This window comes from Doryrhamphus excisus, linkage group LG6, assembly GCF_037039965.1.
Source record: "Doryrhamphus excisus strain RoL-2023G ecotype Guam linkage group LG6, RoL_Dexc_Guam_v1.1, whole genome shotgun sequence".
In the NCBI taxonomy this organism is placed as follows: domain Eukaryota; kingdom Metazoa; phylum Chordata; class Actinopteri; order Syngnathiformes; family Syngnathidae; genus Doryrhamphus; species Doryrhamphus excisus.
Genome location: NC_136362.1, coordinates 5,203,264 through 5,230,695, shown reverse-complemented (window position 1 = coordinate 5,230,695; position 27,432 = coordinate 5,203,264). Strand labels below are relative to the sequence as shown.

General features: G+C 48.2%; 3 protein-coding genes across 9 annotated transcripts; all 3 read left to right on the top strand.

Annotated features, from left to right (window-relative positions):
* The first annotated feature begins 941 nt into the window (after positions 1-941).
* LOC131126394 (uncharacterized) lies at positions 942-4,151 on the top strand. Of its 2 annotated transcripts, XM_058068867.2 has the most exons (5): positions 942-1,415; positions 1,468-1,494; positions 1,563-1,727; positions 2,981-3,007; positions 3,090-4,151. In XM_058068867.2, exons 1-5 carry the CDS (start codon positions 1,312-1,314, stop codon positions 3,214-3,216), a joined length of 450 nt encoding a protein of 149 aa, XP_057924850.2. In that variant the 5' UTR covers positions 942-1,311; the 3' UTR covers positions 3,217-4,151. The 2 variants fall into 2 exon arrangements, with proteins under 2 accessions (XP_057924850.2, XP_057924851.2); XM_058068868.2 differs by lacking the exon at positions 1,468-1,494.
* Positions 4,152-4,283: 132 nt separating this feature from the next.
* hmg20a (high mobility group 20A) lies at positions 4,284-9,442 on the top strand. 6 transcript variants are annotated; one of them, XM_058068869.2, is made up of 8 exons: positions 4,284-4,532; positions 5,742-5,806; positions 5,886-6,228; positions 6,356-6,393; positions 6,488-6,563; positions 6,627-6,842; positions 8,833-8,965; positions 9,200-9,442. In XM_058068869.2, the coding sequence occupies exons 2-8, from the start codon at positions 5,744-5,746 to the stop codon at positions 9,201-9,203; spliced, it is 873 nt and encodes a 290-aa protein (XP_057924852.1). In that variant the 5' UTR covers positions 4,284-4,532; positions 5,742-5,743; the 3' UTR covers positions 9,204-9,442. The 6 variants fall into 6 exon arrangements, with proteins under 6 accessions (XP_057924852.1, XP_057924853.1, XP_057924854.2 ...); XM_058068870.2 differs by having other exon boundaries at positions 5,739-5,806; XM_058068871.2 differs by having other exon boundaries at positions 5,677-5,806.
* A 1,088-nt stretch (positions 9,443-10,530) lies between these two features.
* Positions 10,531-27,389, top strand: peak1 (pseudopodium-enriched atypical kinase 1). The gene is made up of 5 exons (XM_058068490.2): positions 10,531-10,739; positions 15,591-18,896; positions 20,830-21,035; positions 23,003-23,790; positions 24,302-27,389. The coding sequence occupies exons 2-5, from the start codon at positions 15,721-15,723 to the stop codon at positions 25,517-25,519; spliced, it is 5,388 nt and encodes a 1,795-aa protein (XP_057924473.2). The 5' UTR covers positions 10,531-10,739; positions 15,591-15,720; the 3' UTR covers positions 25,520-27,389.
* The last annotated feature ends 43 nt before the right edge of the window (positions 27,390-27,432 follow it).

The window sequence follows — 27,432 nt, the reverse complement described above, 5'->3', positions numbered from 1 at the left end:
GGAAGCGGAAGCATGGGAACACGCGCCTTGCTAGCCATTGTTGCTAATTTATGCTGACGTTTCACTAAGCTCACTCCAAACACATCACAAACAACTTTAATCAATTCAAATGACTTTAATCAATGACAAATAACTTCACCCGCAGCCTTGAAATTGTAAAAAAAAAATATATTGAGTCCCTGTGATTGGCTGGCGACCAGTCCAGGGTGTACCCCGCCTCTCGCCCGAAGACAGCTGGGATAGGCTCCAGCACCCCCCGCGACCCTCGTGAGGAAAAAGCGGTAGAAAATGAATGAATGAATGAATGAATATATTGAGTAAACAGTCGCTGGGTAATCAAGCTGCTTCTCTGCTATCAGTCCCAAGCATTAGCCAATGAGCTAGCCGGACGTGATACACGTGGTGTCAGTGATGATGGTTCAGGTACCGCATATCAACATATCCATACGCAATGGAAAGTAGTCCCCTTGTGTTTGAAATGGTCACGTCCACATTCTAGATGAGTCAACGCCAGTGTTGGGCACGTTACTTTAAAAAAGTAAAATAAAAAAAAAGTAAAAATTAGTTATATTACTAGTTACTTCTCCAAAAAAGTAACTGAGTTACTCCACCTTTGACCTCAACGAGGTTAAAGTAGTGTCTGTACTTCCCTTTGGCAAACGCTGTCTTCTCACTAGAGTCCTCCTCACTCGCCATCTCTATGCTGGATCTACTCCTGGCACTTTGGATGTGCTCCAAACACCCGCCCACCCAAGTTCTCTGATTGGCTGAAGACGCAATCTTACCAAACCTTAGCCAATCCTCATGCTTATGTGGTTATCCCCCCCCCCCCACCCCCCACCCATCACTCTGCAACTGTCACTGCGCTGCAGGTTAGTTTTTAGGCGGCTTCGGTAACGGTGTCGAAAATGGTAACGGCGTTATGCTGACAGTAAGAGTAATTAGTTAGATTACCCTTTACTGAAAAAAGTAACGGCGTTAGTAACGCCGTTAATTTAAAGGCCGTTCTTCCCATCACTGGAGAACACAACTCATCAACTGAAGTTTAAAAATCCAAAACTTGTCAGCTCTTTGAGTTAACGAGAATGATTCATTTGACATAACTAAACGGGTTTGTAGTGTTTTTTACACACACAATAGAAGGCTGCTGGAAGGTTGTGTCAACAAAGCAGGACGCACGTTGTTCCCATAAACCGAGAGAGCAAATGTTGACGCCAGGACAACAAGACCTTCTGACAGAAAGCCTGAGCACCACGTGAGCGTGTGACCTTGGACGCTGTGCTATAAAAGACGGACGCCCAGCAAGCCAACATGTCCACTCGTGCTCGTCCAGCCATGAAGACGCTCCACATGTCCATCATCGTCATCATGTGCGTTTCGGCTCGGCCATCTTGCAGACCGCCTGCTCAGCCTGGGTGAGATGTCACGTATGAGACACGTATGAGACATGATGTACTTTGTGTTTAGGTGTGCCGTGAAGGGCAACATGACACAGTGAGTTTATGCTAACATGCTAACTCTGTCGTTCCCATTTGACTTTTTACTTTCATTTTCTTCTACAGCATTCTTGCCTCCAACAACACCTCACACCATTCAACCGACTACACCCAAAACCTCACCTCCACCCTTGCATCCAACCACACCTTCATTACGTCCAACCTCACCTCCACCCTTGCATCCAACCACACCTTGTTTACAGCCAATGAGACGTCTGCATCAGACTTCATGTGAGTAAAAAACAACCGTGTGTTTGTTGTGATGTGTGTTTGTGTTACAGGAGGTTTCTTCCACCGGCAGACAGGTTAGAGTTCAGAGTCTGGATGTCCTTCCTGAGACTGCTCCCCCGATGTTTAAAAATGATGGTAACATCATGACAGTCCAATTCAAGTAAATGGGTGTGTGATGAATAAACCAGGACATGATCTGTATTTACATTCATAACATTCTGGACTAGTCCTTTTTACGTGGTGTCTATGTGAGAAGACCACTTCACATTGTGGTTCCCAGAAACCTGAAGGTATCCACATGAGACACTGCGCTGTCGAGGGTAGTGAGGGGGGTCTCTCCTGACGTCCGCTGTCATCTTGTCTTGAGCGGATTCAAGTCCAGATAGTTGTGACCACACCAGAGGACCAGCTGGTCCACCTCCCGTCTGTATGCAGACTCCTCGCCATCCCAGATGAGAGCGATGACTGTCGTGTCGTCTGTAAACTTCAGGAGTTTCACGGAAGGGTCCCCTGAGGTGCAGTCATCGGTGAAGAGGGAGAAGAGCAGTGCAGAGAGAACACACCCCCGGGTGGTCCGGGTGCAGCCTCACACGCTGGCTCCTGTCAGTCAGCAAGCGGGTGATCAGGTGACAGGTGGAGGCTGGCACGGTGAGCTGGGAGAGCTTCAGGTGGAGGATCTCCGGGATGATGATGTTGAACGCCGCGCTCAAGTCCACAAACAGGAAGTCGATGTGATGCAAGATGTCGTGCTGTCCCATCCTGACTGCATCATCCACGACCTGTTTGCCCTGTAGGCACACTGCAGGTGGTCCAGCAGGGGCCTGTGATGTTCTGCAGGTGGCTCAGCACCAGTCCCTCAAAGGGTTTGGTGAGCACAGGTATCAGAGCCACAGGTCTGTAGTCATTTCATCCTGAGATGGAGGGCTTTCTTGTGGACTGGAATGATGGTGGAGTGTTTGAGGTAGGGGGCACTTCTATTGACCATCTGAGTAAAGATGGGGGTCAGTTGGTCAGCGCAGAATCTCAGGCAGGAGGGGCACTGGAGCCTTTTTGGTCTTTTGTCTCTGACACTGCTTAGTCAGATCTTCAGTGCAGGGAGGGGGTCAGAGGAAAGGGAAGAGGAGGAGGTCAGGGGGCACATCCGGTGTTGAAGGTGTTAAGGTCAGCATTCAGGCGGGGGCTTTCCACGGATTGGGGGGTTATTGTCTTTTTACCGCTTTTTTCCTAACTTTAGCTTCCTGTTTGTCTTTTAGCGCCCGTCGTCCTCCAACGGGCGTAAGGTATGACCTTCCACCTTTCAGATCACACAGCATTTGTTATTAAAGATGCCTCGCCTGCTGCTAACCAACCCCCCACCCCTAGCTTATCCACCATGAAGGACTGTCCACTGTCCACCTGCGCCACATCAAACCTTGGCTCCGCCCTACAACATGGTGACGAGAAGGCTGGCCAATCCACAGTCAACCCAGACGGCTTTGGGCGAAAATGATAGCCTGCTTCCAGCTCATCTTCGTCATCACCGCAGGCCGGCTCGTTCCAAGTAGTGTTGCCATGGCGATGCTCAGGGACTCCTCCAGCATCCGTATTTATTGACCTTCATTCTTGTGCATGTGTAGTGAGTGGTTGTGTTTGTGGAGTTTGAAGCTTTTTAGCTAGTTGATGCTAAGCTAAAGCATCTGACTCCAAAGCAGCTGATGCGAAGCTAAAGCTAAAGCAGCTCACACCAAGATAAAGCAGCTGATGCTAAGCTAATGCAGCTCACACTAAGCTAAAGCAGCTGACGCAAAGCTAAAGCATCTGACGCTAATCTAAAGCTGCTGATGCTAAGCTAAAGCTGCTGATCACTAATCTAAAGGAGCTGATGTTTGCAGATGCAAATCTAAAGCAGTTGATGTTAATTTAAAGCAGCTGATGCTAAGATAAAGCTGTTGATGCTAAGCTAAAGCAGCTGACTAAGCTAAAGGAGCTGATGCTAATCTAAAACAGCTGACAATAATGTAACGCTGCTGATGCTAAGCTAGAGCTAAATCAGTTGACGCTAATCTAAAGTGGTTGACGCTAAGCTAAATGGCTGATGCTAATCTAAAGCAGATGATGCTAGCAGATGCAAATCTAAAGCAGTTGATGCTAAGCTAAAGCAGCTGACGCTAAGCTAAAGCAGCTGAGACTAAGCTAAAGATGCGCTAGCCGGTCTGGAAAGTCTTCATTCAATGACAGCACAATAACACAACTTCTATCACGTGATTTTTATACACACTATAGGCTGTGTGTAGTATATTATTTTATACATACTTATGTTGTGTGTGTGTTATTGGTTATAGTGTTTAGTTGACACAAATAAGAATGTCAGTACCTTTTTTTTACTTTTGTATTTGTAATACTATAATATTACATATGTATGTCATTAAATGAATAATAGCGCTATGAGTAATGTAGTTGTATATATTTGCAGTATAGAAAAGGCCATTAGGTGGTAGCAACAGCCCAAGTGTCATTTAGTCAGTTTCCGACACGAAGAAGAACCATCTAGAAAGTCACCAACTAGAGCAGAGCCTGACCTATGGTGCATATCTGTCGGGCTTTTATAAAGTAATGCTGTATAATCCTCATGAGTTAAGCTGTTTAGAACATTAGAAACAAAAACGAGGCAGGAATGACACTCTAAGGCGTCAAAAGGCCGGCGTCCACCTTGCATAGAAAACTGCACTGAGCCGATCTACATGCACAGCTCTAGACGGAGGCTCGCTGTATTGTTTTGATAGAGGAACATTCCCTCGCCGTCAGGAACGCTTCACATTCCCAAAGGTTGGTTTGACTTGTGTTGTTTATGTGACGTCTTTATCCTCGTTAATGTCAAACTCTGTCCCGTTGGGCACACGTTGGATCGCTCATACCGGCCGTGCTGCTCGCTAACACGGGCTAACGTCTGCAGCACAGCCGGCTAGCTCGCCAGCTAATTGCCAAAAATACCACCGTTGATTCTCGTTTTAACTTTCATTTAAGCTCTTGCCATTCAGGCTCTTGTTTAACATTGCAAACGATGCATAAAATAAGTATTTGTTGTCCCTACGTGATAATTTTACATTTTGGTGTTGGCTAACGTAACCGAAACGTAACGTTATCAGTGACGTCACCAACAAGATTATTCTATTTGTACTGGTTTCTGTTAGTGGAAATAACATCTGGTAGTAAGAACAATAGTAGTGCGTTTGTCATATGTCCGCGCCTTCAAACGTCACCTTGAAAAGCCAGTCTAATAGCGTAGCGACCTTTGCCTTTGGAGAGGTAGTGTTTCCATGCAAGTGCGTATACAATGTTGACTTTTTCTATCTGGACGTGTCTTTCTTCATTACAAAGTCGGTGGTCTTAGAAAGACTTACAAAGTGACGTCAATCATCCAGGACAAAATGTCTTTGGCGTTGCTATTGGAGTGCAATGCGGGTTCCCATCCAGTAGAGGGCGGTGTATCATCACAAAGCGGCAAATTCAAAGTCAGGAACATTTCGGCTCTTTTTCGAGAGTCGGATTTTGGCTCCCAAGCGGAGTGGCCAATTAACCTAGCGTGTTTTTGGAATGTGGGAGGAAACCGGAGTCCCCGGAGAAAAGCCACCCATGCACGGGGAGAACATGCGTCCTCGTATTTTCGTTGTCTGGAATACAAGACCGACAGAATACTTTAGTAATCCCTTTGGAATTCCCTCAGGGACACTGGCATCTCCAGTGTCGGAAAGAAATACATAGAATCAAGTATAAAGGAATATAAGATCAAATATAAAAATGGTAGATAAAGGTAGGCACCGAAGGCGTCATGCATAGATGTTATATTGTTTAAGAAGAAGCTGGGAAGGAAACCTACATGTTTGCCCTTGTGTTTGTGGCAGAAATGTCCTCCAGGATGTTTGACATGAAAAGTTGGTGTTTAGTCGGCAGTGTTTTGGTTTATGTCCAGCCATCTTCCATGGCTTGTCTTTACCAAGTGTTGGGATGAAGTATGCATGTCCTGTTGTCGAGAAGGCATGGAGGAGCAGCAGTCGCCCGCGGCCAACACGGACAACAGCAGCCAGAGAAATGGAGAAGAGGTACCAAACGTGTCGCGGTCTTGCTCAGCCTTTTGTCTTCATTCAGGCGCCTGAGATCTTTGTCATTTTTGCATCTCAGAAGACGAGGCGGAGCAGCTGGACCAAGGGGCGGAAGCGGAAGAAGCCCATGAAGGACCGGAACGCCCCCAAGGCGCCACTGACGGGCTACGTTCGCTTCATGAACGACCGGCGGGAGCAGCTGCGGGCCGAGCGTCCCGACGTGCCCTTCCCGGAGATCACCAGGATGCTGGGCAACGAGTGGAGCAAGCTGCCCCCGGAGGAGAAACAGCAATACCTGGACGAGGCGGAGCGCGACAAGGAGCGCTACATGAGGGAGCTGGAGAAGTACCAGAAGACGGAGGCCTACAAACACTTCACCAGGAAGGTCCAGGACAAGCAGAAGGGGAAGCGGCACAGAGGAGGTGAACTCCCGACCTTCCAACGTGTGCATTCTTCACACGCACCATATCGTCACACGCACGGGCGCCTCACATTGAAGAATGGTTGACATCATCTGCTGTCCTCTTTTCTTCTCTCCTTCCTGGGCAGATGTTGGCAGCCAGGCGGCCAGTGAGGTTCTCCATGAGGTGGGAGCGCCTCCTCCTGTCCTACTCCTTCCGAGGTGCTGTCAGCATGTCGGAGATAAATGTTGTTTCTCTTGTGTGTTGCTTGCATCACCAGAAGGATGCCGAGGGGAAGGACAGAAGCGTCTTTGACATTCCCATCTTCACAGAGGAGTTCCTCAACCACAGCAAAGGTCAGCAGCTGATTCACATAACACAATCCTGCTCGCAACAAACACCCTCTTCCTCCTCCACAGCTCGCGAGGCCGAGATGCGGCAGTTGCGCAAGACCAACATGGAGTACGAGGAGCGCAACGCGGCTCTCCAGAAGCATGTGGAGAGCATGCGTGGCGCCGTGGAGCGGCTGGAGGGCGACGTGATGCAAGAGAGGGGACGTAACGGCCTCCTCCACCAGCACCTGGACACCCTACGACAGGCACTCGCCGCCAGCTTCTCCTCCGTGCCTCTGCCAGGTGAACAGCCGCACTCGCCTGCTTCCGTCATCACACCACACGTATGGAAGTACGCATATGTAGGTACCGTCACATCCACACGTATGGAAGTACGCATATGTAGGTACCGTCACATCCACACGTATGGAAGTACGCATATGTAGGTACCGTCACATCCACACATATGGAAGTACACATATGTAGGTACCGTCACATCCACACGTATGGAAGTACGCATATGTAGGTACCGTCACATCCACACGTATGGAAGTACGCATATGTAGGTACCGTCACATCCACACGTATGGAAGTACGCATATGTAGGTACCGTCACATCCACACGTATGGAAGTACGCATATGTAGGTACCGTCACATCCACACGTATGGAAGTACGCATATGTAGGTACCGTCACATCCACACGTATGGAAGTACGCATATGTAGGTACCGTCACATCCACACGTATGGAAGTACGCATATGTAGGTACCGTCACATCTACACGTATGGAAGTACGCATATGTAGGTACCGTCACATCTACACGTATGGAAGTATGCATATGTAGGTACCGTCACATCCACACGTATGGAAGTACGCATATGTAGGTACCGTCACATCCACACGTATGGAAGTACGCATATGTAGGTACCGTCACATCCACACGTATGGAAGTACGCATATGTAGGTACCATCACATCTACACGTATGGAAGTACGCATATGTAGGTACCGTCACATCTACACGTATGGAAGTACGCATATGTAGGTACCGTCACATCTACACGTATGGAAGTACGCATATGTAGGTACCGTCACACCTACACGTATGGAAGTACGCATTTGTAGGTACCGTCACAACTACAGGTATGGAAGTACGCATATGTAGGTACCGTCACAACTACAGGTATGGAAGTACGCATATGTAGGTACTGTCATATCTACAGGTATTGAAGTACGCATATGTAGGTACCGTCACATCTACACGTATGGAAGTACACATATGTCGGTACCGTCACATCTATACGTATGGAAATACGCATATGTAGGTACCGTCACATCTACACGTATGGAAGTACACATATGTAGGTACCGTCACATCTACACGTATGGAAGTACACATATGTCGGTACCGTCACATCTACACATGTAGGTACCATCACATTTACACATATGGAAGTACACATATGTCGGTACCGTCACATCTATACGTATGGAAGTACGCATATGTAGGTACCGTCACATCTACACGTATGGAAGGACACGTGTAAGTACTGTCACATCTACACACATGTAAGTACACATATATAGGTACCGTCGCATCTACACACATGTAAGTACACATACTGTATGTAGGTATCGTCACGTCTACACGTATGGAAGTACGCATATGTAGGTACCGTCACATCTACACGTATGGAAGTACACGTGTAAGTACTGTCACATCTACACACATGTAAGTACACATATATAGGTACCGTTGCATCTACACATATATAGGTACCGTTGCATCTACACACATATAAGTACACATACTGTATGTAGGTACCGTCACGTCCACACGTATGTAGGTACCGTCACGTCCACACGTATGTAGGTACCGTCACGTCCACACATATGTAGGTACCGTCACGTCCACACATATGTAGGTACCGTCACGTCCACACGTATGTAGGTACCGTCACGTCCACACGTATGTAGGTACCGTCACGTCCACACATATGTAGGTACCGTCACGTCCACACGTATGTAGGTACCGTCACGTCCACACGTATGTAGGTACCGTCACGTCCACACATATGTAGGTACCGTCACGTCCACACATATGTAGGTACCGTCACGTCCACACATATGTAGGTACCGTCACGTCCACACATATGTAGGTACTGTCACGTCCACACATATGTAGGTACCGTCACGTCCACACATATGTAGGTACCGTCACGTCCACACATATGCAAGTACACATGGTACACGTATATAATGGTGGGCATTCTCTCTACGTTTGTGGCCCAGGAAGCGGAGAGATGGCCACGCTGGACAGCATCGACGCCTACATGAAGAAGCTGCACAGCATCATAGTCAGCAGCCCACAAGAACACGAGAACCTCATCAACACTGTGAGAGACCTGGTCAACCGCTTGGACAGGTAATGCACAGCAGGTGGCGCTATATCCCGTCATGTAAGACTGTTGTACTCCATGGGAAGGCGGAAGAAAGTCATCTCTGGAAAAGGCATAATAATAGCAACAGGTAGCGGTAATCTGGAATAAAAAGCGAGTACACCCAGTACCCAGACAAGAAATACATGGCATCCTGCCTTGGCGGAGGTATTAGCAGATCAATGTCAAATGACTTCCCATCACCTCTTGTCCTCTGTCAGATAATCGGGGCGGGTCCCATCAGAGAAGGAGAGAAGCACGCCAGCCCTCAGCCGTCACTGCCGCCCTCCCTCGAAAACACTTTCAGTACCTGCAAAGGTGGTGGTGATGATGATGATGATGATGATGTAGCTCCTTGGTTATTTATTTCTTTTTCATACGTAGTACCTTATTGATCTAGCTGCATGCACAGGAAACAATAATTGGTATCATCCATCTCCTTTTTTCAATAAAGTCCACATGAGCACAAGATATCTTCTTCTTTTACGTCACTCCTGCTCATCTTCCTGTACTCGGCACCACAGCACCCGACCTGACTTAACCTAACAGGGGAAGCGAGGGAACGCCACATTTGTTTCCCATTCCTGAAGTCCCTAAAGACCCGCCCCACTATTTGGGAAGCAGAGACTTCAGCTAACGGCATTGAGGACATGGCCGTCCTACAATGAGTGGACAGCCCACTAAAGCAGCCGTGACCAGCTGTGGACTGTTCTTACTGTTGAGTCAACATGATGTGGCTTCCTGTTTTCAATCACCACGATGCCTCCTCCTTTTTTCCTTTTTTCCTTACCCTTCCTTTCGCCGCCTGACACTTCCTGTCTCCTGGCTGCTCTCTTGTAGCACAGCCACATAATCTAGCGTGCGTACGTATGAGCCCTCCTGTACACATGCATCCCATCCCATCACCCGTTGTCATAGGAACGTGTCTACGCTGGGGTGCCCCCTTCCCGTTTCCTCTTTCCTTGCATGTTTGTCTCTTTCAGATCAGCAAACAAATGTAAGTATCAGTCCAACTAAAACTTAAGTATATGTAGAATGTTCACGTCACCCGTTTACAGGACACTTCCGGTCGTGGCTCGCCTCCACACAATAAAACCAGGTGGAGATGCATCATTTATCGGAATCATATATATGTCAACAAGGAAGAATAAAAGACACGTCTATCTATGCAGCGGCGGAGAACGCCTTGCTCAAGTCTCGACTTGTGTCACGCACGCCTGAAGAAAAATTATTTGGGAAAGCACAATACACACACATATATATATATATATATATATATATACACATATAGTCATTAATAATTCTATTCATCAAATACAGTAAAAATGGGCATATTTCAGACAGTTATTAATGGTGATTAATCATGATTAATGCATTTAAAAATCTGATTAATCAGATTCATTTTAACATACACATAACCTATATTTTAACATAACATAATTATATATATATATAATTTGCCAAAGCAAGTATGTAAATCCAAAACTACACGACCCCCCCCCCCCGACTGAGAGGTGCGCGTTCACGCTGCTGTCTTTGGCCAGCCCAGATCCCAGGGAGCGCGCTCCCCTGCCAGGCTGAAAAGAATGCAGTTGTCCTTTCCACGCAGAAAGACAAGGGACATAAGACACCAGGAACCCTGGAACAAATAAGACTATCTAGACTCGGAGACACGAAAGAAACGCCGGTTATTTTAATGACAAGAAAACAAAGCGTCGAAAAAGAAGACGAGGAAGAAGAGAGTGGGCGAGAGAGTGGGAGGTAAGAAAAAGTTAGCTAGCGGCTTCTTCTTCTTCTTCTTGACAACACAACACGAGTCCCCCCGTCCGCGTCTAACTCCAACTTTTTACACTCTGGCCACGTAAATGTCAACTTTCTTCTTCTGTGTGTCCCAGCTTACGTGACGTTTCCACGCCACGCCTCGTGATACAGGCAACATAGACACATCATAGTGGGCCAACATATATGTAAATACAACATGTAGATAGAAGCTAGATCCAATATATGGGCCGAGCATACAGTATGTAGCCATATATACATGAGTTTGGACAGATATGATGATGATGATGATGATGATGATGATGATGATGGCGTTTGATCCAAGATCTGATATCCATAGCAACCCATCCATAGCATGCTTTTCTTCATCATAACCAAAGCCATTGCAGCTGTCATATCAATAGCTATGGCATCGCGCTGCCCAAAGATGAAACTCATGCGAGCTCTTTTTGTTGTCATGGTTCTATTTGCCCGGACCAAAGTACCTTTTGTTGTCATGGTTCTATTTGTCCGGACCAAAGTGCCTTTAGTTGTCATGGTTCTATTTGCCCGGACCAAAGTACCTTTAGTTGTCATGGTTCTATTTGTCCGGACCAAAGTACCTTTAGTTGTCATGGTTCTATTTGTCCGGACCAAAGTGCCTTTAGTTGTCATGGTTCTATTTGTCCGGACCAAAGTACCTTTTGTTGTCATGGTTCTATTTGTCCGGACCAAAGTACCTTTAGTTGTCATGGTTCTATTTGTCCGGACCAAAGTACCTTTAGTTGTCATGGTTCTATTTGTCCGGACCAAAGTGCCTTTAGTTGTCATGGTTCTATTTGTCCGGACCAAAGTGCCTTTAGTTGTCATGGTTCTATTTGTCCGGACCAAAGTGCCTTTTGTTGTCATGGTTCTATTTGTCCGGACCAAAGTACCTTTTGTTGTCATGGTTCTATTTGTCCGGACCAAAGTACCTTTAGTTGTCATGGTTCTATTTGTCCGGACCAAAGTACCTTTAGTTGTCATGGTTCTATTTGTCCGGACCAAAGTACCTTTAGTTGTCATGGTTCTATTTGTCCGGACCAAAGTACCTTTTGTTGTCATGGTTCTATTTGTCCGGACCAAAGTGCCTTTTGTTGTCATGGTTCTATTTGTCCGGACCAAAGTGCCTTTTGTTGTCATGGTTCTATTTGTCCGGACCAAAGTACCTTTAGTTGTCATGGTTCTATTTGTCCGGACCAAAGTGCCTTTTGTTGTCATGGTTCTATTTGTCCGGACCAAAGTGCCTTTTGTTGTCATGGTTCTATTTGTCCGGACCAAAGTACCTTTAGTTGTCATGGTTCTATTTGTCCGGACCAAAGTACCTTTAGTTGTCATGGTTCTATTTGTCCGGACCAAAGTACCTTTAGTTGTCATGGTTCTATTTGTCCGGACCAAAGTGCCTTTAGTTGTTCACATCAACGAGGAACCCGAGAAACAACGTGGTCTCGTCTGTTTTTCCATGACTATACACACATACACATATGGACACAGGATATGGAAAGGACATATACCGTGTTATGGAGAAGTTGGGGCACCCATGGTAACGTTCCTCTCTAAATGAGCGGTTGCTGGGATCATCCATATCATGGAGCAGACCAACACAGGGATGGATGAGACGTCCAATGAACTTGATGGGATTTACAGAAAGTCTGCACTCGTTATGTCAGCTAAAGTAGGCATAAAAGTGACATCAATATTTAGTAGACCCTCCTTTATCAGGAATAATGCCCCCAATGAGGGTCTGGATTCTGTGGTGCTACTCTTCAAAGAAGATGCAACTTGCCATCGGCCCCCACTTGTGTACGCAGATCAAGGGTCAATGACGTCTTCCAATAACGAGTGGTAAAGGGGCTCAAAGGTGCCCAAATGCGTGCACCTGCCTACTTTAGTTGACCTACACGTTCTGTAAATCCTATCAAGTCCGTTGGACTTGTCATCCATCCCCGTGTTGGTCTGCTCTGTGATATCTTTACCTGGAATGGCTGATCCCAATAAGCAGTCATTTAGAGAGGAACGTCAGGAACATCACCAGGGGTGGCCAAAACGTTGTCATACCACTGTAGATACAACATATACGTAGATGGCGTAGTGGTTAGCGTTCTGGACTTTGGCTTTGAGCACCATTGGTGTTGGTCAGAAAGGGCACGCGGAATATAAAGCGCTGAAGCCAAAATCAGTGTGCGGATCAAAAAAAAAACCCAAACTGTGGCGACACCGCAATCAGGAAAAAGATGAGGATGTTCATCGTTAGTCACGTTGGTCACCTGCCTCTTGCTCCATTGTTTACCCTGGGGGTGGCTGCTAGCTTGGAGCACCCCTTGGCTACGCCCAGCTACGGAGGAGGAGCTATGGAGGCCATATTGGCCAGCCCTGGTATTATTAGAGTTGTAATTGGACTAATTGGACTGGTAGTATCAGAGTATAAGAATTATTAGTATTAGTATTATTAGAGTATTTAGTGTATTGGTTTGGGAGTATTTGTATCAGAGTATTACTGTTGTATAGGAGTATTAGTATGGGGATGTTAGTATTGTTAGAGTATTAGTGTTGGTACGGGAGTATTTGCACCATATTAGAGCAGGCGGGTGGGCGGGTGGGCCTGCGGGCCCGCGATGCCATTTTATAAAGTCTAAAAATTAGCTGCATTTTCAGTCAACTTACCTGCTGTTCCGATGATGACCACTGGACGGCGCTATAGTAACAAGCAAGCAAACTGTTTATGCCCGTGCAGAGCAGGTAAAGTGCAGCCAGCCACCTTGGCATCTTTTAGGGTGGTGTGTTAAAGAATAGAACCTTGGTCACAGCGGAGAAGAGAGAAGGAGAAGGAGAAGGAGAAGGAGAAGGAGAAGGAGAAGGAGAAGGAGAAGGAGAAGGAGAAGGAGAAGGAGACTGTTGGCGGGTCTGAAGAAACAGCAGTCGATGTTTACTCACAACCCAGACATCTGAGCCTGAGTGGAAGCTAGCAGGGTTAGCTTGTGTGGTTGTGTGTCAACCCTTATTATATCGGTAGCATATCATAACAGTAGCATATCATATGAGTATCATATCATACCATATATCATATATGACAGCATATCATATCATACAATTTCAGATGAGAACATACCATAGCATATCTTATCAGTAGCATATATCAGTAGCATATCATAACAGTAGCATATCATAGCAATCATAACAGTATCATATAATAACAGTAGCATATCATAGCATATCATAACAGTAGCACATCATAGCTTATCATAACAGTAGCATATCACAACAGTAGCATGTCAGCATATCATAACGGCAGATCTTCCACAATCTGTTATTTCTAGCCGCCACAACACAAATCAAAGATTGTGTATGTGACAGGAAGGCTGTGCTATTTTTAGGATCAGAAATTGTGTATGTGACAGGAAGGCTGTGCTATTTTTAGGATCAGAGATTGTGTATGTGACAGGAAGGCTGTGCTATTTTTAGGATGGGAGATTGTGTATGTGACAGGAATGCTGTGCTACGTGACGCGTGCGTCTGAGAATGGTGTTGAATGTCATGTGGAGTAAATAAAAGGTGTTTATTTAGAACAGACGCGGTGAATCAGCTGCTCCACCGTCTTGCTGGGCTGTCCTGCCCAGAGATTGGCATTCGCTGGCGTGGGGGCGGGGTGTGTTGAGTGACAGGAACAGTGGCGAGAGGCGACATGTTAGTATTGTGTCAGAATTTGACAGTGATGGTAGGATGAGGTTTTTTTTTGGGATCAAATTGCAAAATTCTTTTCCATTCCAAAGAATGTATTGTGGTGATGACATGATCATTGTTGCATTGAAATACACAAGACCACGGAGAATACTTCACATAATCTAGAATACTCGAAAGAGCTTGTTGTGACGAGGCAGTAATGCAGTAATGTTGTGGTTTTGCCAAGTGGGTTCTAAAGTCATGCTCACTGAAGCCTGCACATCATTTAGTCTGCTGCTGAATACCCAAACATGCTAGCAGATGCTGTAAATGTGTGTGCGTGAGTGGCGTTAGACTTGAGTGTAAACATTGTAGTTTCCACACTAAGATGAAGAAATGAAGCCAGTACTCCCCGACACTCCCCTGTACTACTCTACTCTATTCTATGCTGTAAATGCTCCCTATGTACCGTATAGTCCATCTGTGCTGTATGCAGGTGTAGCATGTGTACCATGGCATTCCTAATGCTATGTTGACACAAACACATAGCAGTATTTTCAAAGCAAACAACTAGCATGTGTGCACAAATGTGCAATATGTAACACCACTGTGCTGACATGCTTGAAATATAGAAGATACAGAAAAAGAAATGAGTGAATTTTTTTTTGCTTGGTTTCCCGTGAATGATGCAACTTCCCGTGGGCCGTGTAACCTGTGCAGGATTCCACATTTTCAGGGGGTAATGTGTTACAGTGACACAGCTAATATCATGTTTGGATCGCAAAAGTCACTTCCTGCATCTTTGATTGGAATTCCACCTTGAGAAAAGACAGGTCAAAGGGAAGGAATAGATTATTCCGGAATAGATTGTAGAACAAAGTCAAGAGGTAAATGTACCATACATTCATTTTTGATAGCATTTGTCCTCATTAGGGTGAATGGTGAAGCTGGAGCCTACCCCAGACTGTATAAAAACATTGGCACTCACACCAATGTGCAATGACACTTAGCACGTTAGCACGTCAGCTAAGTAGAGAAGACAGGCTGCCATCCAATATGGACGTTGCACGTGCACGTCGGGCCCTACGCTCTTCTGCAAGTTGAAGCAATTGGTTTCAAAGGTACTTCAAACGTCTCTTCTGTTCACTCTTGCAGGTCCAGTGCGCACCCATGCTGGGCTTTTGAGGTGTCCTTGTCAGACTGCAGTCGGTTCCTGTAGTCAGCATCTTCATGGAGGGGGTTCCCGTCCACTGACCGAGAAGGACGATTGTCGGCATCAGCAGCCATGTCTGCCTGCGGCACATTCACGGAACATGTGTGGAAACCCGGCGAGTGCAAGAACTGCTTCCAGCCAAAGAGTCTGCATTCCCCTGTTCTGAGTGGCGGGGAGAAGCTCCGGTCCGAACAGAGACTTCCGATGCAGCGGCATAATCTGCCCCATGACGGGACCAAGGCCAGCTCTAGTCTTGCCAACAACAACTCCCAGAAGGCTGGTGCCCACTCCGGACAGTTCCGTCCACCGGTGGCGAAGAAGCCCACCATTGCTGTCAAGCCCACTATGATGCCTCTGTGCTCTTCATCAGGGTCGGGTCCGGCAAACGTTCCAGAAGCAGGCAAAACGTCAGCCTTCAAAGTGTGGAATTGCGATGGAGTCAACTGTAAGAGGACTTACTGTTCCAACAGTGAAGGGCACGACGCTATCAGTGAGATTGAGGGCTACGAGCAGCTTAGTCCGAGGACCCAGAGTGGAAATAACAACAACAGCGGACTGACCGATGTCTTAAAAGAGATTGCGGGATTAGACCCCGGCCATAGCCTATCACTTGTCTCAAAGGACTTGTTTTGGGGGCGGATCAGTAGCTCGTATCGCAGGTCGCTGGAAAGGGGCGTCCCGGCTGCTAGCTGTTTGGCTATGGGAAGTTGCACCAGCGGTAGCGGAAGCAGCCAAAAGCGGGTATCCCTTAGCGATAGCACAGAGGTCATCAGCACAGAAGGCGGGCGCTTTTGCTACCCCGAATTTTTGAGTGAGGGGGAAGACGATGAAGAGGACGAGGAAGAGGATGAAAGAGACCACGAGCACGAGAGCTGGGACGAAAGTGATGAAGAGTTACTCGCCATGGAGATCCGCATGAGAGGCCAGCCGCGATTTGCACACTTCCGAGCTGCCACGTTGTCCCCGGTGCCCTTTGCCGCAGGCAAAAAGTGGAACACCGTCCCACTTCGCAATCGTTCTTTACAACGGATTTGTGCAGTGGACTACGATGACACCTACGATGAAATTTTGAATGGGTACACCTCCGTAGATTCCACTGGAGCCATTCTGCCTTATGGCCCTCACGCCAGTCAGGGAAGCGCTTTCCTTGCAAATTCAGAGCCCACAATTTCTCCTGGATCCTCGTCATCCCCCCCCGAGGACTCACAGACCGCATCCAGCAGCGAGAGCAGTATCTCCTACGTTGATGGAAATGGATTGCAGTCCTCCACCCAGTCACGTCCGGTCAAATCCCCCGTACCTTGTACTTCTCATGCAAAAGAAGAGCCGGCCCACGGAGCACCGGGTCCTGTCAAGGTTCCAGAGACTCACAAGGCTGTTCTGGCCATCAGATTAGATGATCAGGATCCGTTGGCATCGATGCCCCAGGCCCTTCCAGGTCAACCAGTGACTATCAGTTTCAGTCCCACAGAGGAACAGGCTAAACCGTACCGTGTTGTGAATTTGGAAAAGTCCGTTATCTGTAAACCTTACACCGTTGTGGACGTGTCAGCTTCCATGACCAAGAAAGATGAGCAGATAGCCCACTCTGCCCCAAAGCACATGAACCAGTCAGTACCATTTTGTGCCACTTCTGTGGGTCACCCGTTGGCTTCCCCTTCTGACGGGTTAACAACCTCGTTTGCACACTCTCATGTGTCCAGAAGGAAACTAGGGAGCATGCGTTACCAGGAAGTATGGACGTCGAGCACAAGTCCTCGCCAAAAGATCCCCAAAGTTGATCTGGGGAACGGGAGGACCACCGGCCAGTCCATACACTCTCAACACTTCAGCCACAAATCAGCTCCTACATCTCCAGTGGCTGGGCTGTCTTCTTCCCGAAGCGTGCCCGCCAACTCGCCCAATTTAGCAGAGATCAAGTTCAACAGTTTCAACAATGCAGGCATGCCTCCTTTCCCCATCATCATCCGAGACGAGCCAGCATACGCCCGCAGCTCCAAGAACGCCGTCAAGGTGCCAATTGTTATCAATCCAAGCGCTTATGACAATTTAGCCGTGTACAAGAGTTTCCTGGGTCTCAGTGGGCAGCTGACGCAGGGGAAAGGGGGCGGCAGTCGGGCCACCAGCCATACCTACGAAGAGATTGGATCCTCTGAGAGTTTCCAGTCCGCCTCGACAGACAAAACCCTCTCTGGCAGAGACACGTTTGAGAAAGCATCTTTGGAAGATTCCAAAGCATCGCTCCAAGTGGGAGTAAAAGCACCCAACCTGCAACCCAGAACCGCTGCAGACCCGCTCACTGTGACTGGCGCTGCCTTGAACCCTTTTTCAGCCACTGCTAAAAGTAGCCTTGTTGCGCTAGCACGCAGTTGCAGTCAGGATAATGATGCAGAACAATCTTCTGGTGGAGTCGTGGAGGCCAGTGCTGTGCTCTCCCAGATAGTGGCCTCCATCCAGCCTCCCCGCTCTCCTCCAGAGTCACCTTCAGCCCGTGAGAAATCTTTTAGTTCTGAGGAACTGTACGCCCTTCCGCCCGATGCCATGAGAGAAACCCTCACCAGACCCGCGTCTCTTCTCTCCACAAATGACGCAAGTGTTTCCAAGCCCGTGAAAAGTACGCTCTGCAAAGTTCTGTCCAAATCTCAGAGCGCCTCTGCTGCCCTCCCCCTTTGTACCAGCAGGTCAGAGCCAAACGCCCCGTTCCCCCCACCCAGGTCTACATCGTCCCCTTATGCTTCAAACATCCTCCAGAGACATTTTAGCAACTGGGCCAAGAGCTCTGCCTTCAGTTCTCCTGTGCGCCCCAGTGAAGGCGAAAGCAGCTTGAGTGGGGAGCGGCGTAATCCACCAGAGAGCTCCAAACCCAAACGCTGGATCTCCTTTAAGAGCTTTTTCCGTCGACGAAAAGACGAGGATGAGCAGAAAGAGAAGTCAGAGAAAGAAAAAGAGAAAGGCAAGTTGTTGGGCCTGGATGGGACCGTGATCCATATTCTGCCGCCTCCACCGAGTCAGCAGCAGCACTGGTTCTCTGAGGCCAAACCCCAGGATCCTTCACAGAAACCAACCATCGTGTTTGCCTACAAAAAGGAAGGTGGTGGTCCTGCTGGTGGACAAGGAGAACTACATGTAGAAGAATGCCGGGAGACTGCACCTCTGACACCTAACCCCCACCAGGAGGCCGGACCTTTGAGCCCGGGCCCACCAGTAACAACAGAGGCCCCCAGAGCCGCTCCCGTCAGTGACATAAGGTATTTCTCTCAGAACGCTTCCACCAACATGAAGCTATGAATGAAGCGGCACCTGGAGCTGTTCCTTGTCTTCTGTGTAGAAATAGAAGATCTTTAGTAGAAGGCTTTCATGTCGCCAGCCTGTCTTTTTCATGTGTTGTTGACGTGGGCGTGGCAGTGAAATAGGAACACATTCCAGTGGTTTTACAGCAGCTCGACCAACAAAGTAACAAGCGCTCCATTCCACCTTTCTCCTTTTTGATTGGCACACGACGGGTTAACTCTGCTGCGATTGCCTCGTCCGAGTGGGCGTGCTTTTCTGCACACGCAGCACCTTAGACACCTTAGACAGGTAGGAGGACATGGAGGACTAGAAGACGTGGTCCTGCTGTGCTGAGCATGTTTGAAGGTCTGCGTGGTGTCCAGGGTGACAGATGGGAAGCTGTGTGAGCCACTATAGTGGGTACGTAACCAATACCTTCTCGTGGACGTGGATTTCAAAGACAAGGTTTGTTTGTGGGGGGAGGGGGTGGGAGTGAAAAGTGAGTCGAGGCGGTTCCGTGCCGTCTCAACAAGTCAGGTCCTGACGCTGAGAGGTGAAGCAGCCATGAAGGTATTTGAGTGTCAAGGTGTTTCTTATTTTTCTGCTGTGGTCGTCTTTTGGCTTCTAGCAACGCTTGCAGCTACTTGGACTATTTCCTTATCTCCTTGGCCCCATTTCTCAGGGCGTCCACTCCAGCTGTATCAAACATGGCTTCCAGTCGTGGTCATGTGCCAAATCTCTGTTGGATTCAATTTCAGATGTTTGTGCAGTAGCATGAGATGACTGCGGAGTGGAGATGGTGTTCTCCACCATCCAATTGGGATTGATGTCTCTGGTGCTATGAATTATTAGTCATATGCAAAGTAAACACGTCCAAATGTCCCCAAAGGGAAATGACTCATGGGATTTGGGATCATGCAGACGTGAGTGAGTGACGATGACTACCACCTTGCTCTTCTAAGCCGTCTGTCATCTCCTTTGTACATCATTGACTCGTATGACCGGGAAACAAAGCTGGGAACTGATAAAGACACCAAAGTGCAAGAATGGAGACACCACGGGACGGCCGGACGTAGCACTGGTGGATTTGGAACTTTGACAACCTGGAATGATATCTGTCCTGCGTCGTCTGATGTCAGTGCTCACCAAGATCAGATCATACTTTCTTATGACCATTCATCTAACTGGGGCTCGGGTCTTTTCACGGGGCTTACCCTCCAGGAGCATCATATAGGAATAATCCCAGTAGGGATTTAGCATCACATAGGAATAATCCCAGTAGGGATTTAGCATCACATAGGAATAATCCCAGTAGGGATTTAGCATCACATAGGAATAATCCCAGTAGGGATTTAGCATCACATAGGAATAATCCCAGTAGGGATTGAGCATCATCCCAATCAGGATTAAGAGTCATATAGGAATAATCCCAGTAGGGATTTAGCATCATCCCAATCAGGATTAAGAGTCATATAGGAATAATCCCAGTAGGGATTTATCATCATATATGAATTTGTTTTGTAGTAGTGAGAGTGTGGAAGCTAAGATAACTTGTGTGTGACGGCAACAATGGTGCATTGAAGGACCCTGGGACAAGGTGGGAAATGTCAGCGCTTATGAGTGAAGTATAGAGATGGAAGGAGTGTGCCCGCCCTTATTATGTATGCTAGATGTGTGCTGTACATTAGCACATATTTCTCAACCATTCACACATACCAATCCACCTTATTCCAGAAGGAACATGATCATCTGAATATTTGAAGTACATAAATGCAAGCAGGAATGAAAGCCTGATACTCTCTGCGGTTGAGTGCCCCCGGCTTCCAACTATGAATATATTGAGTGCTTTGGATGATGCTTGGTCTGAGTAGGCGGAGTTGAAGTCCTGCATTATTCCCATCTAATCTGCAGCCAGGTACCAGTCAGCGCCGGCCATGCCAGGGACGGGGAGCTGCCCGCTGCTACCCCCCTTGCCACCAGAGTCCATCTGGGGCTGGCGTCGGGGGAGGCTGGCCGATTCAGCGCCAGCCTCGGGGAACCAGAGGATGAGGAGAATCGGTCCCGTCGCTCGCACTCGCCGGCCTCCAGCCAGGGCAGCGCCACCTACAGCAACCTTGGTAAGCACAAGTCCGCGTGTGTCTTGTTGTGTTGATGGGGACAGCCATGTTGGATATGCACATGGGACAGGGACAGCCATGTTGGATATGCACATGGGACAGGGACAGCCATGTTGGATATGCACATGGGACAGGGACAGCCATGTTGGATATGCACATGGGACAGGGACAGCCATGTTGGATATGCACATGGGACAGGGACAGCCATGTTGGATATGCACATGGGACAGGGACAGCCATGTTGGATATGCACATGGGACAGGGACAGCCATGTTGGATATGCACATGGGACAGGGACAGCCATGTTGGATATGCACATGGGACAGGGACAGCCATGTTGGATATGCACATGGGACAGGGACAGCCATGTTGGATATGCACATGGGACAGGGACAGCCATGTTGGATATGCACATGGGACAGGGACAGCCATGTTGGATATGCACATGGGACAGGGACAGCCATGTTGGATATGCACATGGGACAGGGACAGCCATGTTGGATATGCACATGGGACAGGGACAGCCATGTTGGATATGCACAGCTCAGCAACATCACGACCACGCCTTTTCTTTCTCTTGTCAAGGTTCACGTCCACGTTTATGGTGCTTTCAAGGACCACCAAACAAAGGAAATAAGCTTTTTACACATGATGTCAAAGTATTAGCATTAGCGTTATTGCGTCACACGGGGTGTTTCTCGCTCCATCGTGGTGATCATCCGAGCGAATGGTAGAGTATTAGTGGGGTTTTGGCATGGCTGAAAGACGATATCAGCATGCTAGTGTAAGTGGGTACCAAAGACGATATCAGCATGCTAGTGTAAGTGGGTACCAAAGACAATATCAGCATGCTCGTGTAAGTGGGTACCAAAGACAATATCAGCATGCTAGTGTAAGTGGGTACCAAAGACGATATCAGCATGCTAGTGTAAGTGGGTACCAAAGACGATATCAGCATGCTAGTATAAGTGGGTACCAAAGACGATATCAGCATGCTAGTGTAAGTGGGTACCAAAGACGATATCAGCATGCTAGTGTAAGTGGGTACCAAAGACGATATCAGCATGCTAGCGTAAGTGGGTACCAAAGACGATATCAGCATGCGAGTGTAAGTGGGTACCAAAGACGATATCAGCATGCGAGTGTAAGTGGGTACCAAAGACGATATCAGCATGCTCGTGTAAGTGGGTACCAAAGACAATATCAGCATGCTAGTGTAAGTGGGTACCAAAGACGATATCAGCATGCTAGTGTAAGTGGGTACCAAAGACGATATCAGCATGCTAGTGTAAGTGGGTACCAAAGACGATATCAGCATGCTAGTGTAAGTGGGTACCAAAGACGATATCAGCATGCTAGTGTAAGTGGGTACCAAAGACGATATCAGCATGCTAGTGTAAGTGGGTACCAAAGACGATATCAGCATGCTAGTGTAAGTGGGTACCAAAGACGATATCAGCATGCTAGTGTAAGTGGGTACCAAAGACGATATCAGCATGCGAGTGTAAGTGGGTACCAAAGACGATATCAGCATGCGAGTGTAAGTGGGTACCAAAGACGATATCAGCATGCGAGTGTAAGTGGGTACCAAAGACGATATCAGGTGAGTGGAGCCATTAAGGATGAGGAAGGATTGCAGGGAGGATGAAAGAGCGTCTTAGGTTGCGTGGGTGGCGCCCCCTGTGGGTTGTCCTCCATAAAGAAGTAAGTTTTCTCATGGGTACGCTAATGATGAAGACCTTTAGTTTGACACAATGAAAGACTTGCACAAGGGGGTCTCTTGACTTTTATGATGAAAATCCCATGATGATCATCATCTAATTTCCCTTCTTTACCTTTATCCAGATCTGCACCGCATGCCGCATTCCTCTGCACAGTTTCATGCAAATGAGTTGAGTGTTTTGGCAACCCCACCAAAGAGCTTCCTTGGCGGAGGTCATTAATTAAGGTTTTGTGATCTCCTGCAGGCCAATCAAGAGCCAACATGATTCCACCGAAACAGCCCCGGAACATGAAGGCGTCCAACGACACCCTGGCTTCCATTGACCTGGAAGGCCTCACCGACCAGCCGCTCCCCAAATCCACAGCCCCACCCCTGCCGAAAAAGGCGGTCACCCGCTCCAGCACAGAGCCCAGCCTGGGCGGCAAGGAGCCCCTCCCGTGTGCCTTCAGACCTCGGCTGGAGGCCAAACCTGGCGGCACCCACCTGAGCGTCGCCAATCCGCTCTACGACTTGGACACGGCCTGGGAGACGGCCAGTCAGAGCTCCTCGCTCGGCTCTGAGCCTCATCCACCTCACGGCCAGCAGAGCGGCGACTCCCTGGAGTGTCTGTCCACCTCCATGGTCAAGGCCCGCCCCGCTACAAGCGTGTCCTCGTTGGTCACACCATCTGCCACCACCGCCACCAGGGAGAGGAAAGCGTACCCGAGTACCGAGTCTCTCCCCGGGCAGAGTCGCAAAGCGGGTCAAGACGCCGCCGCTACCAAGCACCAGAGGTCTGCTCTGTACCGGGGCTTGGACAGCTGGGACGAGGTGGTGGGCAGGATCAGGTGCCTTCACACGGACACCCTGAGGAAGCTGGCATCCAAATGCGAGGATCGTTTCATGGCCGGCCAAAAGGACCACTTGAGGTTCGGGACTGACAGCTGGTCCCACTTCAGGCTGACGACAGGGAGGCCCTGCTGCGAGGCCGGAGACGCTGTGTACTATACCGCCTCGTACGCCAAGGACCCGCTGGTCAGCTACGCCATCAAGGTCAGATATCAGACTCCCGGGTATTGTCTGTGTTGTCGGTACTTGCAGGTAATTCAGCTGTTGGTGATGTAGTGGTTCACATTGCTGGTTGCTGGTTGGGCTCCAGCTTCACACTGTACAACATTCATTCATTTTCTACCGCTTATCCGCACAGGGGTCCGGGGGTGCTGGAGCCTATCCCAGCTGTCTACCCTGGACTGGTGGCCAGCCAATCCCAGGGCACATATAGACAAACAACCATTCACACTCACATTCATACCTATGGACAATTTGGAGTGGCCAATTAACCTAGCATGTTTTTGGAATGGGGGAGGAAAGTACGTGGAGAAAAGCCACGCATGCTCGGGGAGAACATACAATCTCCACACAGGGTGGGATTGAACTCGGGTCTCCTAGCTTTGAGGTCTGCACGCCAACCACTGGACCACCACGCAGCCCACTGTACAACAATTATTTTCAAATGTATGAAATTCAGGCGAATGTTAACCTAATCTGCCGTTTGTCTCTCTAGATCTGCCGAAGCAAAGTCAAGGAGACCCAGCAGCAGTTGGTCCACAGTCTGGCTGTAAGGCAGAGCCTGGCCCTCCACTTCAACATCCAGCAGGACTGTGGACACTTTCTGGCCGATGTCCCCAGCCGCCTGCTGCCCTGGGAGGAGGAGGAGGAGGCACAAGAGGAAGAGGTGGAGGAGAAGGCCGGGACGGAAGATGGAGAAGTTGAAACAGAGTCTCCAAATGTTTCAGCTGCTGTCGTCATGAGCGCCGCCGGCCACTTGAGGAGCCGAGTGGTGGTCATCACGCGCGAGGTGCCGTTCCAAACGGTGGCCGACTTTGTCCACCAAGGCGCATCCCAGCACAGCCAAAACCCCGAAGTTTACGAGCGGCAGGTGTGCCTCCTGCTGCTCCAGCTGTGCTCGGGCCTGGAGCACATGAAGCCTTATCACGTGACCCACTGTGACCTGCGCTTGGAGAACCTGCTGCTGGTCCACTGCCAGCCCGGCCCCGATCCCCTGGAACCCAACAACAACAACAACAATGGCAGCGACTCCGCCAGCGCCACCCACGTCGCCGGCCCTGCCCGTCTCATCATCAGCAACTTTTCCAAAGCCAAGCAGAAGAGTGCTCTCATGGCTGCCGACCCCGGGGCTCTGAGGGACCACTCTCGGCTGGCTCCTGAGATCATCACGTCCACCCAGTTCCGCAAGTGTGATGAGTTCCAGACGGGCATTCTCATCTATGAGATGCTACACCAGCAGAACCCTTTTGAGGAGACGCCGGAACTGAAGGAACGAGAGTACACCTGGGCGGACCTGCCCCCCTTCCCGGTGCGATCGCTGTACTCGCGGGGCCTGCAGCAGCTGGCCCGCTTACTGCTCACCGTCAACCCCTCTGAAAGGATCCGTATGTCCGACGCACGGGCCTGCCTGCAATGTCTGCTCTGGGGGCCCCGGGAGGACTTGTTCCTGGCTCTGGGCTGCGGCAGCTCGGGCTCCGTAACGGCGGCCACCCTCCAGAACTGGCTGGACCTGAAGCGCACGCTGATGATGATCAGGTTCGCTGAGCGCTCCATGGACTCCGCATGCGGTGTGAGCTTGGAGGACTGGCTCTGCTGCCAGTACTTGGCTTTTGCCACCACCGAGAGCCTGAACCGGGTGGTGCACATCCTGCAGCAGCAGAACCACAATAGTCCAGCGCACACCTTTCACAGGACTCAGTCGCAGCCGTTATGAGTTCCTTGGTGGTGTGGTTGCCGTGGCGACGACTTCCTCCCTGCGTGCTGTCCTTGTGCACATGCTCACGTTAGCGTCCTGATTTAGCAGACATAGTATACACATATATATATATATATATATATATATATATATATATATCACATGCTTTTACTGTTCAATTTCCAAATGGGAATACAGCATCTTTAACAGGCCCCCTAGTGGCTGCCCTTTGGTTCCCCGGGAATTTAGGCTGTGAAAAATATCTTCATGGCACACGGGCTGCAGGGCCCCCGCCTTTTGTCCACTCATCATCACGCGTATCATATCATCTATTAGCACGGAAATATCAGCCGCTTGTTTGCTCCCAGTGATGCCGCTCACATGCAACCCTTGAACGCAACCTAACCAACGTGACGCCTACGTACTTTTACCATTTCTTTCACCGTTTCTACCTATATGCTGTGTATACTTTTACCATTTGTTGTATGCGTTTACCATTTCTCCCTATACTCTAGGCTTACGTTTACCATTTCTACCGATGTGCTGTGTATACTTTTAGCATCTGTACCTATATGCTGTGTATACTTTTAGCATCTGTACCTATATGCTGTGTATACTTTTAGCATCTGTACCTATATGCTGTGTATACTTTTAGCATCTGTACCTATATGCTTTGTATACTTTTAGCATCTGTACCTATATGCTAAGTATACTTTTAGCATATGTACCTATATGCTAAGTATACTTTTAGCATATGTACCTATATGCTAAGTATACTTTTAGCATATGTACCTATATGCTAAGTATACTTTTAGCATCTGTACCTATATGCTGTGTATACTTTTAGCATCTGTACCTATATGCTAAGTATACTTTTAGCATATGTACCTATATGCTAAGTATACTTTTAGCATCTGTACCTATATGCTAAGTATACTTTTAGCATCTGTACCTATATGCTGTGTATACTTTTAGCATCTGTACCTATATGCTGTGTATATTTTTAGCATGTGTACCTATATGCTAAGTATACTTTTAGCATCTGTACCTATATGCTAAGTATACTTTTAGCATTTCTGCCCATATGTATACGTTACCATTTGTAAGGCTGTGGACTAGCACGGGTGAAACCACTGCAAACCTTTTCCTGCTTGTCTTGGGAAGGTTGGGACGGCGTGGATGCTGTGGATGCTGTTTCTCCAGGAGGGTGAAGACGTGGTCATGTGACTGTCACGGAGGTTACGGAAAGCAAAGAAGGAATTTATTGAAAAGGTAAAGAGTACGTCAACCACTTCAGTCTCGCCGCTTGCGCTTACTTTCTTACAACTCCTGATGTCTTCATCATTTCATGTGCTGTTGAAGTACTTCATTATTGTATGCCCAGGTCATTCATTGGAGTACTAACCATCAAAGTGCTAGTACCAGTGCTAGTACTTGGACGGATGTGATGATCCATAAAGGGAAAGTGTAAGGATTTGATACCAAAGAATGTGTGGAGAGCACCGACGTGTACTGCTGTGTACTGCTGTGTACTATGTCTATACAGTATACAGTACGTAGGTCATAGGTCATGTATTTGATCGTTCACCTTTGATCTTTGGTCCACTGTTGAGCGAGCGTGGAAGGAATGTTTGCAAGGAATTATCCACATATTCCAAAATATGAAAGTGCAGTAAACCATCACTTCAAAAACACGATCACCGCCCACTTGGAAGAAATCACAACCAAAACTATCGTTTTTATTTGGATTTGAACACGAGGAAATGTGTGTATTTGTACTTGGGCAGCTCAGTACTGCAAGTGTTTATACTGACTGGGGTTTTGTACACGATAGCATGATGATGATGACGGTGATCGCCTTGAAGAAGAATAAATATATATTTTGATATTCTCGTCTTTTAATGCGAGTGACGTCCACGGAGTAGCAGTAC